Source organism: Prionailurus bengalensis, chromosome C1, assembly GCF_016509475.1.
Source record: "Prionailurus bengalensis isolate Pbe53 chromosome C1, Fcat_Pben_1.1_paternal_pri, whole genome shotgun sequence".
In the NCBI taxonomy this organism is placed as follows: Eukaryota; Metazoa; Chordata; class Mammalia; order Carnivora; family Felidae; genus Prionailurus; species Prionailurus bengalensis.
Genome location: NC_057345.1, coordinates 93,666,381 through 93,685,586, shown reverse-complemented (window position 1 = coordinate 93,685,586; position 19,206 = coordinate 93,666,381). Strand labels below are relative to the sequence as shown.

Below are 19,206 nucleotides of genomic sequence, written 5' to 3'. Positions count from 1 at the left end.
CGCGGGGCTTGAACTCACAAACCACGAGATCATGACCTGAGCCAAAGTTGGTCGCTCAACCAACTGAGCCACCCAGGTGCCCCAAACCAGTATTAACAAAATCAGTAAGTGAGCTATCTATACTTAAAGTTAGTTATCACATAGGATCTGCATTTGTTGAATTACGGATAATCTAAGTTCTGATTTAGGTTATCCAAGGAAGGTCCAGGCATCAGTATTTTTAAGGGCTCCTTCAGTGATTCTAATATCTAGCAAGGATTGAGAATCAGTGATCTAGATGAACCCATTACTCTGTGCTTCAGTCACCTCTACATCCCTAAATAACCTCTGTTTGTATAGTCCTAGTGATAGAATATTTTCTCACTAGATAGCTCATTCTGTTAGAAAACAATTCATAATGGTTTAGAAATTTATCCTTGTATTGAATCAAAAGTCTGGCTTCCTGGGGTGCTTGAGTGGCTCAGTTGGTATCGGCTCAGGTCATGATCTCATAGTTAGTTGGATCAAGCTCTGTGTCAGGCTCTGCACTGATAGCATGTAGCCTGATTGGGATTCTCTCTCTCCCTCTTTCTCTGCCTCTCCATTCTCTCTCTCTCTCTCTCTCTCTCTCTCTCTCTCTCTCTCTCTCAAAATAAATAAACTGTAAAATAAATAAATCAAAGTCTAGCTTCTTTGAAGTTTCCTTAGTTGTCCCTAGTTTTGTCCTTGAACCACACAGGATGTTTAAACCTTTTCCAAAAACAGTTCTTCAAATAATTGAAGAGAGCTACTGTGTTTCTAAGTTACCTATTATAAAAAGTGTATTATAGAAAACTTTTGTATGAGAATCTAGAAAAGGGCAAAAGAGACTGTGATTAGTTGAAGACATAGAAGTAAAGGTGGATGCACTATGATAGATGGTGGGACAGAAAGTGGTGGGCCAGCTACAAGTGCCTGTTTCTGATCATCTTTGCCCTGTATTGAAACCATACGTTATTATGAATTGTGAAGACTATGACGATTTCAAGCTGTGGCATTTAAAGATAATAGTCCTATCCAAGCCAAGAATAATCAGTTTTGGGGGGGGTTCTTCTTTAAGCTTCTTACTGCTAGTAATTTTCAGATTGCTTAAAGATAATTAGAGACCATGTGATGTCTACCTTAGGTTGGGCTAAGATAGAAATAGCCATGTGACCCTTTAATAGATGTGACTTAACCCATGTGAAAATTCAGGCTCTTTGGTATTTAAACAACCTGGTTGTCGCCTTGGCAATTTATGAGTTGTCAATGAGAAAGCAATTTGATAACCATAAGTACTCAGTAGCATGAAAGGAGCTGGAGAAACGACTAAGAATGGCAAGTATAAGTTGTCATTTGGAGGTATGGTATGGATGGCATGGGTGAAAGACAGCCAGCAGAAGTGGGGAAAAAATGCCTTTGGAGTAGGTTTTTTGGGGGAAGGAAGGATAATCTGTGGCAGTGTCAAAATTACCATATTAAACTGAGCATGTGGACATTGGTTACTATGAGTTATACTAAAGAAATTCTAGGTAGAGTCTTCAAATGTTCCCTCACTTTCCTCAGTCCCCACCAAGGGGTGGGGTGGACTTTAGGCAGAATTGTAATACTGAAATATCTGGGGTAAATGTAAGTGTTCAAAAGAAAATTCCCTTGATTTTGGTACATTTTATTACTTAGTCTGTCTTGAAAATATTAATCTTTTTTTTGGAGTGGAAACTTAGGAAGTTATTTAAGTTGGAGGCCAAACTGAACAGGCTGTGAATTCTTATAATATGAAAATCCTTCATCCACAAAATAGTTATAGTACCCAGGGACTATTGACATTTTGGACTGGATAATTCTTTGTTGAGAGACCATCCTGTGCATGGTAGAGTGTTCAGCGGGATTAGATGCTAGTAGCACTCACACATCTAACTGTGACAACCAAAACTGTCTCTAGACTTTGTCCTCTAGACACATGTCCCCTGGAGGATAAAATGGACCCTGGTTGAGAACAGGTCTGCCAGATAAAATTTAAAAGTAGATATAAAGGGGGTGTCTGGGTGGCTCTATTAAGTGTACAACTTTGGCTCAGGTCATGATCTCATGGCTTGTGAGTTCAAGCCCCACATCAGGCTCTGTGCTGACAGCTCAGAGCCTGGAGCCTGCTTCAGATTTTGTGTCTCCCTCTCTTCCCCTTCCCCACTGTGCGCACGCTCTCTCTCTCAAAAATAAATAAACATAAAAAAAAAAGTAGATATAAAGTCTGTCCTGCTCTGTTCAGTTGGAGATTTAAGAGCAATGTACTATATGTAAAACAACTAGAGAACAACTGAGTGCCAAATTAAATTCTCTAGTAATATTTTCTGACTTTTACATTTTTATTCTTAAGGCATACCTGCATGTAGTTTTAGAATCAAAAGATAAAATAATTATATCAACCTTGTAACAAAAACAGCAATCCCTGAGGACTGACCCCTCTATCTTCAGCTTCCCAAAAGCAACACTTTAAGATCTTTTAGCTGATAATTTTCTTGGCATTTGCTTCCATATTTCTAGCACAGAAGCAGACAGCCAGCAGAAGTGGGGGAAAAAATTTTGTTTTTGTTTAGATATTATCCACAGACTTTACATTATAGACGATGAAGATTTTTGCCCCCAATCACACACATGGACACACACACATGCTTTCCTCCTGGGGTGGAGGTACAGCAATTCACTCAATATATACTTTTGTGAGATCATTAGTCAACACTTATAGTCATATGACTATGTAAATAAATGTATTCACAGCTGAGCCATTTTTCCATTTCTGCACAATATTTTCCTGGAGTTAAGAGCTCTTCTTTTTTAAAAATTTGCTTAATTTAATGTATACATGTCATAAATAATCCCCAAAGTCTCTCTAGGTTATATGTATCTTCTCAAAATTTCCAGGCACATTAGGTATCCAGTAAAGATTCTTAAAAATATCTTTGAGCTTCTGACCTGTTCCAGTTCTGGACTAGTTCTCTGGGCATACTGCTTTTTCAATTTCTAAGCTCCTTTATTTTTTCATTTTTCTTATTAGTGTCCTATTTTTGTTTTATGGATGAAATATATTCTTTAAGGATTTTTTTTTTAACTTTCAATTTTTTTTTTCTTGAATTGATTAGATTCTTTAGAGCTATGTTTTTTAAGCTACAGGTCTTGACCAATTAGTGAGCATTGAAATCAATTTAGTGGGTCAAGGTAGCATTTCTTTTTGAGTGGAATAGAACAGTAGATATCAGAATGCCATGTTGATACTATTGGTGTTTCATTGTGTTTTTTTCCCACGTTGTTTCTATTTATTTGTGTATGTTAGTATGTTTTGATCCTGATACAAGATATATTTCTTAATGTCGATTTTGTCCAAAATGTTTGAAAACTGTTCTAGAGAAAACTGCCCCTTCTCATTTCATGCCTGAAGGGTGTTTCAGCTACTAGCTTCAGAAAGCTGAATGGAGAAAGAAGGCTGAAGTTCTTAACCTTCACCTACTCAGTCTTAATCCCCCATTTTCACTCCGGTACTCCTACCTTTGACTGTGCTTAGTGTCCCCCAATCCAAAGACCACTGTCTGTTTTACCCTTTCCAAAGTTTTCTATAGGAGTGGGGGTGGGAGCTGTCATCTAGCTTTATAGCCTAGGGAAGGGGATCTGGAAATCTGTTTCTTAGGTAACACTGAACTGATTTTGTGATTTTTAGCTCCTTTGTTTCTATTTCCAGAGGTCCCTTTCTTTTTTGGGATCCTATAATGTAAATCAGATTGTTTCTTGATTTTCTTTACTACTGGTTTAGGGTTCAGATTTCTCAGGTCTATTAAGTAAATTATCACTAACCTGTCTTCTTTCCTAGAAATTTTGTTGCTGTGTCTTTGCCCATTCTCTTTGTGCTAGTATATTTGTGCATCGTCCCCTACCCCCTGACCCTGCCATCCTTTAATTTTGTACTATTATGAGGCTAGGGGAAGGAGTAGAGCTAATGTGTGTGTTCAGTCTATACCTTTACCTAGAAGTATGAATGCCCATTTTTTACATAAAGTTCTTTAACAGTCCTCTCCTGTAGTTACGCATATATATTAAAAAAAAAAAAGCTGGTATATACATTTAAAAACATTTGTAAATAAAGTCACAACTTTATGCATTTGAAAAATAATTCACTTATGTGTGAGACGTGATTATGCAGTCTGCAGTCATGTTAAGCATGTTATGCATAATGATTCATGAAATTCCTTGGACTCCTTTACAATAACAGGTTCCAGGAGTCTGATGCTTGCACTGGCAGGCATTGCTTTGTGGAACTAACTAAATAATAATGGCAATTCAGGGGCACCTGTGTGGCTCAGTCAGTTAAGCGTCCAACTCTTGATTTCAGCTCAGGTCATGATCTCATGGTTTGTGAGTTAAGGGATAAATAATATGGCATGAGAAAATGGGTTGGGCTATACCTGGTAGATTTTGTTGGAGAATAATGAGTAATAAAGTTTGAAATGAAAAGTGAGATTAGGTTTTGAGGCCTTTGGAAGCTTATTTGGATTTTATGTGACAGGCAATATAGGGAGATGTTAGTTCTTCAGAGAAGAAGTATAATTAAAATAGCATTTTATTAGATCAGTTAGGCTATAACATGAAATATACATTAAGAGAGAGATGAAGATGGGGAACCTAAGTAAGAGGATGTTGAAGTCTAGGCATTTAAGAAGAATGACTAATTTTGTTACTCATTTATTATGTGCCAGGCACCATTTTAAGCATTTTATGTATTAATATATTTACTTTCTTGATGTTTTATTACCCCCATCTTGCAGATAAAGAAACAGACATAGAGGGATCGGTGACTAGAATGGTGCCCTGGAGATGGGGAGATGAAATTAAGCTATATTGTAAACTGCTAGTGACCTCAAAAGATTAAGTTAATAATTATGTTTGTGGTGGTGTTTTTGTTTCTTCTTTTGTTTGTCTGTTTGTTTATTTATTTTGAGGGAGAGGGAGAGAAAAAATCCCAGGCAGGCTCCGTGCTGCCAGCACGGAGCCTGGCACAGGGCTCTATCTTACAAACTGTGAGATATGACCTGAGCCAAAATCAAGAGTTGGACGCTCAACCCACTGGGCCACCCAGGTACCTTTTTCCTTTTTTTAATGTACACTACTTTTCTGGAGGTCATGTAGATTTGAGAAATACTACCTTTGGGGACAGGTCAAGAGAACAGAGGTGAAAAGAAAAACATTCTAGTTTATTACTTTTTTGCCCGTTGATGTTTAGAACCTTAGAATCTACCCCTCTCCAAAATATTGGCATTAGAGTTGATCATTTTCCAGATGTTTTCGAGACTTCATTGAACTTTTCCCTTTAGGAGAACAAAATCTGTAAATCAAGTGTTCCTGCCATTGACAGGAATAACACATTACTTATTAGGGTGCTGTTTATACTCTCTGAATACTTGGTATGGCTAATTGAAGCTTCTGTCTTGTGGAGTATTCAGAGAGATTCCTGGTGAGTATGTGAGACTGTTCTTTGACCTGTACATGATAACTATAACACGTTTCTTTTTAGCTTGGTTCTACAGCCATTGGGATTCAGACATCAGAGGGTGTGTGCCTAGCTGTGGAGAAGAGAATTACCTCCCCACTAATGGAGCCTAGCAGCATTGAGAAAATTGTAGAGATTGATGCTCACATAGGTAAGGAGTAGGGGGAAGTTGTTTTATAGGATCTGGCTTGGATTAATTAGTCTTCTTTGGTGTTCCACAGGAGGTTCATTAGATGAACATCTTATCCCCTTATTAGCTACTGTTTTCCAGGCAGTAAGCCAGTGTGCATAATATAGGAGTGGGAAGCAATTGTAGGGCTCAGCCTACTTCCAGAAGTTCCTTTCTCCTTCAGATTTAGACTTGGCGAATGTGATGGTTGTCGAAATATGTAAAGGTGAATCATAGGCCAGCTCCCTATAATGGCTGGGTCTTCAATGTTGCATAATGTTAGCCCTAGTAGGAAGCCATCTGGAGCAGAGGATCATGTGGAAAACTAGAGTGTCCACTAGAAAGAGGAATTCTTAAAGGTCTTTAGAGTGACTAAGGTTCAGAGAGCATGAGAATAATAGATTTTGAGCAGATCAGTCTTCTTCCTCTGTTTTCAGATTTATCTTTTTACTCCCTGTCTTCCCCTATATCCCCCACACCCCAGCACTCTTTTTTGTTTTTGTTTTGTTTTGGTCTCTGTTATAATTTCCCTGCCTTAGCTTCTGGCATCATTGTAGCATTACAGGGTGAGTAGTTCTGCATTTTAGTTGACTGTTGAAATTTTCTTAACCATTTAGTCATCTAATTAGTGGAATATTGGTAAAATAATTAGTTGCCTGAAGGCCTCAGAACCAATGCCATGGTGACTCCAGGAGCTTGACAGTATCTTTCAGATGTAGAAGCTGAGATTTAGTCTTTTAAGATAAGAACATTTTGTCTACTTAATCCCAAGTTGTGTGTCTGGAGATAGATCAGTGTCACTTCATTCAGCAAATTGAGAACCTACCATGTGCCAGACCTATGCTAGTCACCAGGGATACAGAGAAAAATGAGACATAGTCCTTATGTTTCAGAAGCATACAGTCTGATAGTGGAGGTGGACATGTAAATAAGTAAATGCAGTTGAGTGACGTAGGTGTTAAGAGAGGCTGTAGTATGTGCTCAGTAGGGGTACAAAAGAGGAAATCATTAGTTTTGTCTGGAACCAGTGGTAGTGGGACTTTCAGAAAAAGATTCCATAAAGCGATGCTTGAGCTGAGTTGAATTCTAAAAGATGAGGAAATGGTCACTAAGTGAACAAGTGTGTGGGTATAGGAAAGGAGAGCACTCCGGTCAGAGGGAATAGAAATGAGCAAACCCTTAGTGGTGTAAAATAGGGAATACCCTAGCACAAGAAGCTTGGTATGACTGGCAGGTGGACTATAGCAAGAAATAAGTCTTGGGTCAGACAGTAGAAATCTTTTTACCATGCTAAAGAGCTTCAACTTGATGGGAAAGATTTTAAGCTTTGGGGTAATATCATCAGATTTTGAGAGAGAGAGAGTATGAGCAGGGGTGGGGCAGAGAGAGAGGGAGAAAGAGAGAATCTCAAGCAGGCTCTGCACTGTCAGCAAGGAGCCTGATGTGGGGCTTGACCCCACGAACCGTGAGATCATGACCTGAGCCTAAACCAAGAGTCAGATGCTTAACCAACTGAGCCACCCAGGTGCCCCCAGATTAGTCTTTTAGAAAGACAATTCTCATAACAAGGTTGCAGGTAGAGTGAAGGGGCCTGAGACTGGAGGTAGGGAGACCTGGAAAGAAATTTCCTTTAATCCAAATAGAAACAATGAGGGATTTAACCAAGGCAGTGGACAGAGAATGGACAATGTAAGGATTAATGCTGGACAGGTTAATCAGATGGAGATTGATAGAATTTGGGATCTGATTGGTTGTGAGGGCCAAGGAGTCTAGAAGGAAGAAAGAACTTGATTTGAGTTGGTGGTATGTCCAAGTAGATACATTAAGGGAGTCATTGGCTTCATAGGTTTGAAATGTGGTAGTAAGGCTTAAGCTGGAAATACAGATTTCAAGTTATGGCATATAAAGTAACAGCTATAACATTGGCATCTTGGACCATCAGGCAAACTTTCTTTCTAAACTAATTGGTTTGTATTTGGTCAGGGAGGTGAAAAAGCTTTTGATTTTATCCTGGGGCCTTCTATAGCTCATAGTGACATGGTTATTTTTTTCCTTATTTCTTCTGTTGGGATGTTAGTGTTCGCTTAGTTTGAAAGTGTATTGTGGTCTACGAGAATGCTAAAGGAATGCTTAAGGATGTAATATGTGAAAATTCATGCTTGTTTGGCTGTTCTTGCCTGTCTTCTATCTTAATACTGGACTTCTGAGTTATTGCAGATGGTTTTATTTATTTGTAGTATAATTATACTTGTGTTCAGTATAATCAAATAATTTCCCATCTAACCTCTTGGGTGTATTGCTATGGGATTGCGTATGGCCGCCATGGTTCCATTCCAGTGTTTCAGTATTTCTTGAGTGGATGAAAGAGTTCTGCTAGGATTTGGCCCCTGGGTCACTATTGCTTTTACATTGCAGGTTGTGCCATGAGTGGGCTAATTGCTGATGCTAAGACTTTAATTGATAAAGCCAGAGTGGAGACACAGGTAAAATTAGCATCATCTCTCCTTTTTACCTTGATGCTTGAGTTCCTTGTTTAATGATGTAGCTGCCTGGGCTGTATTGCAGGTTATCTGTGTTAATATCAGATGTAGCTCTTAGGAGTGATTTTGGATAGACCACCTAGTAAATAACTTGTTGAGGCTTGGAGTCTAGCCATCCAACCATTGCAGCTTTAAGGAAGCCCTGGTAAATAGTGCTGACAGTCTCTTGCTTCTTTTTGATTTGCCTTAAATAAAGCAAGCATTGCACTACATTCTGGTCCCTAATTAACTGTGGGAGCACCATAGCAGGAAGTGGACATAGCTAAAGGACATTCTACCCCAACTGCCTTTGGTGCTGGGCTTGCAAGTAACAGCTCTCCTATGGTGAGTAATGTTATGTACCAGGTCAAGAATGCTGATTTTGTTTTTTTCTTTAATTGAGTACCTGCTGCTTCGAGAAAAGACCAGTAAGAAAAAAATTCCTGATTGATAAAACTTTTTGCACTTATTTTCAACTTTGCTGTCAGTACTTATGTAAGAGTAAGTCATTTAATTTAAACACCAACACAATGATAAGGTAGGCTCTTTGAGGGAAAGTGGCACTTAGCTGTTAGCATTCACTTTGTGAAAAGACTAAGCTTAGTGCTGTGAAGGGCTAACTCTGTTTTTTAAGGGAATAATCCTCTAGTCCGTCATTAATGCTTAGGGTATTTTGATCACAGTTTCTTTCTAGAGCTATTTCTCTTCCTCTCGTGTAGGCCCAAGCATTCAAGTTCAGTGTTAAGAAAAACACACTGGAGCTGAGCCTTCGGTTTGCAACCATAGTCCACAGGGATGTATGTAGTGAGATGGTGGACTGCTTTAATGCTTTTCTTATTTAAAAGTTAGACCACATTTTGTTCTTTTTCTAGAACCATTGGTTCACCTACAATGAGACAATGACCGTGGAGAGTGTGACTCAGGCTGTGTCCAATCTAGCTCTGCAGTTTGGAGAAGAAGATGCAGATCCAGGTGCCATGGTGAGTGTGGTGTTTGTGGCAAGTTTCCTTCTAAGGGACTTAGGACATTTGTCCTCTGAACATACCTTTCCCAGCCCCTCTTACCTCCTGCTTCAGTAGCCATTTGTTTATCTTAATACCTCTTGTTTTTTGGTTCTAGTCTCGTCCCTTTGGAGTAGCACTGTTATTTGGAGGAGTTGATGAGAAAGGACCCCAGCTGTAAGAATTTGCCATTTTTTCCTGTTTCTTTTTTTGTAGAATTATTTTAATTTGGGATGGGACTGGTTGTCTAAACTAAGAGGATTATTGTAGAATTATAAAAAATGAAGGGCTTCTAACTCTAAAGTTCAGTGATTCTGCTGTTTATACAAAGACAAACATTCTGTGAAGAACTTCCCTGTTGGAACCACTGCTGATTCTGGAAAGAATTAAAAGCAACTTTGTTACTATAGTCAGGGTGTGTTTTAGAGCTTTGCTTTAGAATGCTGATTTGTTCCTTTTCCTCAAATATTATTTAGATAGGCGTACACAAGTGCCATATTTATATCTTCTATACTTTTAAATCTCTGAGGAATGAATTAATTTTCTTAAACACTTTTTAAAAGATCTGGTTTCAGGTGCCTGGGTAGCTCAGTTGGTTGAGCATCCAACTCTTGATTTTAGCCCAGGTCATGGTCCAGTGTCCTGGGATTAAGTCCTGCATTGGGCTCCATGCTTAGCATGGAGCCTGCTTGGGATATTCTCACCTCTCTCTCTGCCCCTCCCTGGCTCGTGCATACTTGCTATCTTAAAATAAATAAACTTTAAAAATAAAATAAAAGATCTGGTTTCTATAGCTGCATGTGACTTTGCATGTGAATTTTGATCTCGGGGTTGTGAGTTGAGCCCCACATTGGGTATAGACATTACTTAAATAAACTTAAAAAAAAAAAATCTGGTTTCTCTAGGCATACAACATCTTTTGGACCTGTACCTCAGTATTTCAGTGGAGTTTCCACTGCAGGGCCAAGCATTTATATTCTTTAGTGAGATACTTGTTACATAAAATGCCACCACTCTTAAGCATTTGTAACCCCCTTCTTTTGGGGGGTTTTGCAGGTTTCATATGGACCCATCTGGGACCTTTGTACAGTGTGATGCTCGAGCAATTGGCTCTGCTTCAGAGGGTGCCCAGAGCTCCTTGCAAGAAGTTTACCACAAGGTAATTGAGTACTCTCACAACTTTTATTATTATTTTATAAATCAAGGTATAATTTACATAAAATGGGAAGACCTTAAGTGTTCAGTTGTAGGAGTTCTAGGAGTACACACCCTCGTGACCACCACCTAAAACAAGATGGAGAACACTTCTATCACTCCCTGAAATGCTTATTTCCTCTCCATTCACTCTCTTCCTCCCTTTCAACCATGTTTACCACTGTAGATTAGTTTTGTCTGTTCTTGTCCTTTCTATAAATGCAGTCATACAGTTTATATTTTGCATTTGCCTTTTTTGTTCAATAATGCTGTTTTTAGGATCCATTCGTATTTTTGCACATATCAGTAGTTAATGCTGAGTGCTGTACCATGGTATAGATGACCTCAGTTTGTTTACCCTTTATCTTGAAAGCTTTACTTAACAGATATATTTCCTAGTCTGGCTCTAGAAGCAAGTAGACATTTGGCATTTTTTATCTTGTAGGATGGGAAGACTTGGCTTTGGGTAACTTGTTGTGGTTGAAGGCTATCTTACTGGTTCACACAGAGATGTCTACTCCCCTCTACACCTGATAGTATTGATTTTATGTGTGGAAGAAATTGGGTTCATGGGTTCAAAACACGGTACTACAAGAGCAGGTTTACTAAACCAGTGGGCTACCTTTTTAGATCATTTGGGAGTTGTGAATCATAGGATATTCCCAATATTATCTTGTTTCTGTATTAAAAGAGGATAACTAGAGAAGTGTAGCCCTTTCCACTTCTTCAAAGATCACTTAATATGAAAGTTGGTGACTTTGATCTGGTTCAAAATAAGACTTGAAACTTTGAATAAATGTATTCTACTTATTTACTGTTTACTTGAATTCTAGAAATACCTGGTAATGCACTGTACTTACTAAGCTGCTTGATTTAGTAATATTTGCTACATCATTCAGGGAGATAGGGGAAATCTTTGAAGGAAGGAGGAATTACATAATGGCTACTCTTCTTACCCTTTTTGTTTCAAGTCTATGACACTGAAAGAAGCCATCAAGTCTTCACTCATCATCCTCAAACAAGTAATGGAGGAGAAGCTGAATGCAACTAATATAGAGGTATTTTTCTCTTGTGGTGTTTTTTATTCAGATATCATAGCTCCCATATCTCCCATGGAGATAATCACATTTTGTATGCTCAGCCCTTAAGAAGTTATTGCTATCCTTTGAAGCTCCAATACTTCTATAATAGTAATAAGAATGGACTGTCCCCAAAACATGTTAACTTATCCTAGGACATTAGGAAAGTTGCCTGGAAGAGGTGATGCTGGAGAAAGGAAGAGAAGGGTACTCCAGGAAGAGGGAACAGCCATGTGCAAAGGCTCAAAGATATAAAATAACATTGTATGTAAAGGAGAATTTGAGGGTTTTCTGGATGCTGGGGTGCAAGATATATGTAAGGTAGTGAGTGAGGTGGCAAGAGATGATACCAGAGAGTTGTGGACCAGATTCTGACTGCCCTTATTTAGGATGCTAAGAGTAGATGGGAGAAAAGGAGATAATGGTGAGTAAAAAGATAGAGTAGGTTTGCAGGTGAATTGAGAGAGAGGTCCTGTATTTCCCTGGTGAATGTTAGATCATCTGCTGAGAGTGGGTGAATTCAACAGTAGAGTTAAGGCAAGTGGGAACTATTTGGAAGAGTCCTTATGGACAGGGAAAAAGGAAGGCTGGGATAAGCAAAAGGACTGCTGGGCTACGTTAAAATACTAATGGAAAAAAAAAAACTAGCGGAGGCTCGATTTACCAGATTGTTATCACAAGTTAGGATGGAGGGGTGGCACCTGGGTGGTTCAGTCAGTTGAGGGTATGACTTCAGCTCAGGTCATGATCTCACAGTTTGTGGGTTCGGGCTCCGTGTTGGGCTCTGTGCTGACAGCTCAGAGCCTGGAACCTGCTTCAGATTCTGTGTCTCCGTTTCTCTGCCCTTCCCCCCCCTCCCCCCCACTCATGATCTGTCTCTATCTCTCAAAAAAAATAAATAAACATTTAAAACAAGGGGGAAAAGCTGGAAAAAAAAAAGGGTACAGGGTGCCTGGGTGGCTCAGTCGGTGGAGCATCTGGCTCTTGGTTTCAGCTCAGGTCACAATCCCAGGGTCGTGGGATCAAGCCCTGTGTCAGGTTCTGTGCTGAGTGTGGAGCCTGCTTAAGATTCTCTCTGTTCCTCTCCCCTGCTTGCTCGCTCTCTGTCTCTCTCTGTCTCTCTCTCAAGTAAAAGAAGGGGAAAAAAAGGTCAAGATAGTGGTCATAATATTATATTTCAATTAAAAAAATTTTTAAAGGCAACTGTGTCTGTAATCACAAATCAGTAATTAAACCAATCAGCGCTTACCAGAATTATGTCAGCTGTACTCAGTGTGCATTGAGAAAATGTATGTTTAGGTTAATCCCTGGTGAAGGATGGCTGGTTAAGGGCTGACAAATGTCTTGCCATTAGAGCCAGCTAGCTTCCACAGGCTGCAGTAAAAGGGGCAAACTTGAATGCCAAAACAAGGGGCTGGCCTAAAGTTGGGAAAGCGTGGGTGGAATTGGAGAGAGGAGGTGGGGGGACAGAGGGGTTACTTCTTGAGCAGTAACAGGGAGAAGAGGAGTTTGGAATAGAAATGGAAAAACTTACTACATAAATACTATTTTTACACTTTCTTAGTAACAGTGATACTCTCGGTCTGACCCTTAGGAGGGAGTTTGTCAGTTCCTTTCTGGTACTTTGGGGGTGTTTGGTACTGAATGAGATAGGGTCTTGCCATTTCTTTTCTTCTTCTTTTTTTTTTTTTTTTAATGTTTATTTATTTATTTTGAGAGCAAGTGGATGAGGGACAGAGAAAGAGGGAGAGAGAGAATCTCAAGCAGGCTCTTTGCTGTCGATGCAGAGCCTGATACAGGGCTCTATCTCACAAATCGTGAGATCACGACTTGAGCCGAGATCAAGAGTCGGACATTCTACCATCTGAGCCACCCAGGCACCGCGGGTCTTGGCATTTCTGCCAAAACTACCCCCTTCTTCCTACCTCAGAGTAATTCAGAGATAGCTCTGCTGATTTCACAATGCAGGTTCTGAGGTCTGCTTGGTTCAGTTGAAACTGCATAGATTTTTAGCTCATTCAGTTTCAGTGTTGCTTTGAAAAGAGCATCAGATGTGTCTCAGTCATGCTCTCTCATTGTTTTTTTAATGTTTATTTTTGAGAGACAGCGTGAGTGGGGGAGGGACACAGAGAGGGAGAAAGAATCCCAAGCAGGCTCCATCTGTGCTGTCAGCACAGAGCCCAATGTGGGGCTAGAATGCACGAACTGTGAGATCATGACCTGAGCTGAAGTCAGATGCTTGACCAACTGAGCCACCCAGGAGCCCCCATGCTCTATCGTTAACTATATTACTCCCTGACTTAGTTATTTTTGCATTAAAAAAGGTCACTTTCACTTGTCTAAGACAGTTTACTCCACCAGTACTCTGAGTTTCCAAATCTGACTGTCCATTAGTCTTTGGAAATGAAGTCCAGAAATTTGTACTTTTGAAATCTCCTTGGGTGATTTTGATGGTCAATCTGAGAAAGTCAGGCATTTGGGGGCCCCTGCTCTACCAGTTGTCCCTTGGATCACCAGCCTGTCCTTCTCTACAAAAAAGGAAAATTTCCAAGCTGCATCTTTTTTTAGAAAAACAAAACAAATCACACCTTTGTTAACTCCTCCTTCCACCTAGTATCCTGTCTTTAAAAAAAATCCACTTTGTTGAGATATAGTGTACATACTGTAAAATGTACCTATTTTAAGTATACAGTTCAGTGAATTTTGACAAATGTATAATCTGCTACCACAATTAAGGTATAGAACATTTCTACCATCCCAAAAAGTCTCCTCATGCCCCTTTTTAGTTCGTTCCTTCCCACTGATCTGCTTTTTGTCGTTATAGATTTGTCTTTCATGTTCTAGAATTTCATATAAATGGGTCACCCAGTATGTGCTCTTTTGTGTCTAACTTCTTTCACTCAGCATACTGATTTTTGAAATTCATCTCGTGTGTATCAGTCTGTTACATGTTATTGCTGGGCGCTATTCCATTCATCCTTTTTTGTAATCTTTATTACTAGGTCTTTTCCCAAGAGAACCTATATCCATTGTCCTCACTGCTTCTCCCCTCATTTATTCCTCAATTGCTACCATTTGTTAGTGTCTTAATATTTCCCTGGGACTTTCCTTATTTTGCTAAGTTAACTCCAGTTTGTCAGATTTCGTGGTCACTTTTTAAACCTATTATCTGACTTTTCTGAAGCAGACTCCTCAAATTTTTGACAATTCTATAAATTTTTTTTTAATGTTTTTGTTTTGAGACAGAGAGAGACAGCATGAGCAGGGGAGGGGCAGAGAGGGAGGGAGACACAGAATCCGAGGCAGGCTCCAGGCTCTGAGCTGTTGGCACAGATCCCGACGCGGGGCTTGAACTCACGGACCGTGAGATCATGACCTGAGCTGAAGTCAGACGCTCAACCGACTGAGCCACCCAGGTGCCCCAAATTTTTGACAATTCTAAAACGAAACATTATCTTTCCTGAAAACCATTTCATCTTCCTGCCCTTCTAATCCTAGTTGATGATGCTACCGGTATGTATACCTGTCATTCACAGTAGAAACCTAGAAGACTTCGGCTTCCCTTTTTTTCCCCTTCACTGAATTGTTCCCTTCACTGTCTTTGCCCCTTGTAAATAATTGTCATATCAGTGCCTCCTCTCCATCCCTACTTCCAGTGCCTTCTTTTGTTCAGGCACTCAATTTTCTCCTGCCTTGTATCCTTTCAGAGGTTTCCTAACTAGTCTTCCTGCCTCTAGCCTTGCCATCTTTCATTTCATTCCATTTCCTTCATTGTGCTTACTGAGGTTGATTTTCTAAATTACATATCTAGTCTTGATTGTTCTCCACTTGAAAACATCTTTTCTGGGGGCATCTGGGTGGTTCAGTCGGTTAAGCATCCGACTTCAGCTCAGGTCATGGTCTCGTGGTCCTTCAGTTCGAGCCCGATGTTGGGCTCTGTGCTGATAGTTCAGAGCTGGAAGCCTGCTTCAGATTCTGTGTTTCCCTCTCTCTCTCTGCCCTTCTCCCCACTCTCATGCTCTGTCTCTCTCAAAAAATAAACATTAAAAAAATTGAAAAAGAAATCTTTTCTGACTCCCATCTATAAGATAAATCCCAAACTTCTTTCATGGTATGATAATTTACTGTTCTTAAGTCATATGTTTAATCTGTTAGGCACCTTGCTAAGCATTTTGCGTGCAATTGTTTCTTTTAATCCTCACAGTACCTCTCTCAGACTGGTATTCCTATTTCCATTTTACAAAAGAGGAAACTGAAGCTTTGAGAGGGTAGGACCTTGCTCAAAATAACAGTGGTAAATGATGGAGTCAAAATTTGAACCCAGCTGTGATTGGGGTCCAGTACTTTTTCTTTTTTTTAATTTATTAATTTATTTTTGAGAGAGAGAGAACACAAGTGAGGGAGGGGCAGAGAGAGAGAGACACAGAATCTGAAGCAGGCTATAGGCTCTGAGCTGCCAGTGCAGAGGCCCGCTCAGGGCTCAAACCCATGAATCGTGAACATGGGGTCTCTCTTTATTGAGAGAACATTTTTTTTAAGTCTGTTCCCAGATCAGATCTTCAGGTGTTTTAATTTTTTTTTTTTTTTCAACGTTTATTTATTTTTGGGAGAGAGAGAGACAGAGCATGAACGGGGGAGGGGCACAGAGAGAGGGAGACACAGAATCGGAAACAGGCTCCAGGCTCTGAGCCATCAGCCCAGAGCCTGATGCGGGGCTCGAACTCACGGACCGCGAGATCATGACCTGGCTGAAGTCGGACGCTTAACCGACTGCGCCACCCAGGCGCCCCCTCTTCAGGTGTTTTAAAATGTTAGTAGTCTTTTTGTGTTTTTCCTGTAGGTGAAGCGGCAAATAATAAACATCATATAATTGGATTATGCTAATTCTGACCTGACTTGGGCTGAAGTCAAATGCTTAACTGACTGAGCCACCCAGGCGCTCCTGTGCCCTGTATTTCTTTTTTTTTCTTAATTTTTAAAATGTTTACTTGTTTTCAAGAGAGCGGAGGAGGGATAGAGGTGGGGGTGGACAGAGAATCTGAAGCAGGCTCTGTGCTGACAGCAGAGAGCCTGATGCGGGGCTCAAACCCACGAGCTGTGAGATCACGACCTGAACTGAAGTCAGATGCTTAACCGACTGAGCTACTCAGGTGCCTCCTGGAGTCCTGTACTTTTAGCCACTATAGTATACTGTCTTTCCTACTTCGCCTCCTGTTTTATCTCCTCCCATATGCAGTCTCTGCTCTAGCCATTCAGAATTACTTCATTTTGCAAATATATCCTCTTGTTGCATGCTTTATACATGTGCACATTCCATCTGCTCTTCTGGTTCTCCACTGTGTGACCCATTTTTGAGTTGTGACACAACTCAAAAGTTGCTTCTCTTTGAAACCTTTCTTGACTCCCCCTAGATCACTCCTTTGTGCCTCTACATATGCTCAGCTCTCTTATAACACCTGGCATTAAAAGCATTTGGTGTCCAGCACCCTTAGTAAATAAAAGAGATTTTCTTTATCTTTGGATCCCTAATGCCTAGTACAATTATAACTAGTACATAAGTGCTTAATAATTATTAATTGAATTAATGAAAGAAAATGTTTCACCTGTCTCACAGAGCTTTTTGAAAGAATAAGATAAATAGAAGAGTATCTTTCATATTCCCTATGTAAATAAGTTTATCATGATGCAAATGCAAGGGGTTATTTTTACTCATCTAGTGATGAGTGAATACCTTCCTAAAGGCAGTATTTGGGTCTAGTCTTATTAGCACCAATTTACAGCCAGATTCTATCAGACTTTTCTATTCAGAGCTTTCCCGGTTTCTGTTTTTAACCCCTGAAATGGTTTGGGAAGACTAGTCTATGAGCTGTGAGCAACTTGACAAAAAAATTCTGTAGGCCCTCACTCTTCTCTGCTTTATTGACCTTGTGTCTCTGTCCTCACGTCCTTGAAAGATGTAGTAATAACATTATTTCAATTTCCTTGGAATAGAGCCCATGGTCTATATGGATATGAATGATAATGTTTAACATGTATTTTATAAATACGTGTTCTGACATTTTGTGTAATTGGATAGATCTTTTGTTGGGAGAATCTAGTGGAGACTGCAAGCTTTGTTGAGAGAACATTTTTTTTTAAGTCTGTTCCCAGATCAGATCTCCAGGTGTTTTAAAATGTTAGTAGTCTTTTTGTGTTTTTCCTGTAGGTGAAGCGGCAAATAATAAACATCATGTAATTGGATTATGCTATTTATGGAAGTTTCAGATTATGTTAAATATCAGTAATGAATATTACCAAAAATACCCTAGTATGTTTAACTGTAAAGTCTAAAGAAAAAGGCAATAGGAGGAAATTTAAAACCAACACAACCGCTTTTTAGGCAAATGTCAAATGGCACCTATTGCTCAGTATTGGCCCCCAAAACATGGGACTATGTTATCAGCAGAGGTGATAGAAAACTTGGTAGTTTTAGTTAAATTTGAAACTGTCTTCTGACCCTCGTATTTTATTGTTTAAATAGATTCTATCTGGACTGCTATTTGTAACTAATATTTGTCAGTCTCAACTGATTTCCTGTGTTGGTGCTAATGGAATCCTTTTATTTTCATGGCTAGTCCTTTTAAAAAACAAAACAGGGGCACCTGGGTGGCTCAGTAGGTTGAGCATCCGACTTTTGATCTCGGCTCAGGTCATGATCTCATGGTTCATGAGATCGAGCCTAATGTCTGGCTCTGTACCTCTGTCTCTCTCTCTCTCTCTCTCTCTCTCTCTCTATCTCTGCCCCTCTTCTACTTGTGAGCATACACATGTGCACATGTGCTCTCTCTCTCTTCTCTTTGTCTCTCAAAATAATGAACTTAAAACAGACTTTGTTGTTAAGTTGCATTATGAAAAATTTTAAAGAAAAGAACATACCTAATAATAATCGGTAATTATTTGGTGCTTATTATAATGTTCTAGGCAGTGTTGTAAGCACTTTACACAGATTAACACATCTTCACAACTTCTGTATGAATTAGGTGCTATTGTTATCCCCATTTTACCGACAAAAATTAAAACACAGGGTGGCCAGGAAGCAAAGGTCACACAAGCTTCACTTCCAAGTGTGTAAACACACTTTTCATATATTTCTAAGGAAAAAGTACTGACCCCAAGTAATTTGCTGCTGCTTTTCCGATCCTTGTTGAAGTAGTGTCAAGAAATGACAATGACACCAGGCATTTGGTTAACTGCTATGTGGTCTGTTAACCTCAAAATAGAAAACTTGGTCAATAAGAATTTTTATTTGGGAGTCAGAGAGCTATTTTAGGAACCTGTGGCTGGAAAGGATATCCCTTGGATAGCAGATCCCTTAGTTCCTAATGAACAGCTGCATCACTAACACAGCTTCTCCTGACCATGCTAGTGCTATCAGCAGGGTAATCGAGCCCAGCTCATTAACCCTTCTCTGCTTTCTTTCCAGTTAGCCACGGTGCAGCCCGGCCAGAATTTCCACATGTTCACAAAGGAAGAACTTGAAGAGGTTATCAAGGACATTTAAAGAAGCATGATCCTCAGAACTTCTCTGGGACAATTTCAGTTCTCTTAAATGCTTTTAACTTTTATTTCCAGCTCCTGTTCCTTGGAAAATCTCCAGTGTATGTGCATTTTTTTTATGATGTCTGTACATAAAGACAGTTCTGAAATAAAGAAAAATTTAAAATTTGTTAATAGA

General features: G+C 39.6%; 1 protein-coding gene across 1 annotated transcript in view; it reads left to right on the top strand.

Moving 5' to 3' along the window:
- Window positions 1–19,206, top strand: part of PSMA5 (proteasome 20S subunit alpha 5) — a 24,173-nt gene extending 4,967 nt beyond the window's left edge. The window contains exons 3-9 of the mRNA XM_043575773.1: window positions 5,555–5,681; window positions 8,115–8,182; window positions 9,091–9,198; window positions 9,338–9,396; window positions 10,276–10,378; window positions 11,385–11,471; window positions 18,955–19,206. Of these exons, the coding sequence (XP_043431708.1) occupies window positions 5,555–5,681; window positions 8,115–8,182; window positions 9,091–9,198; window positions 9,338–9,396; window positions 10,276–10,378; window positions 11,385–11,471; window positions 18,955–19,032 (630 nt within the window). The 3' untranslated portion in view covers window positions 19,033–19,206. The remainder of the gene's footprint in view (window positions 1–5,554; window positions 5,682–8,114; window positions 8,183–9,090; window positions 9,199–9,337; window positions 9,397–10,275; window positions 10,379–11,384; window positions 11,472–18,954) is intronic.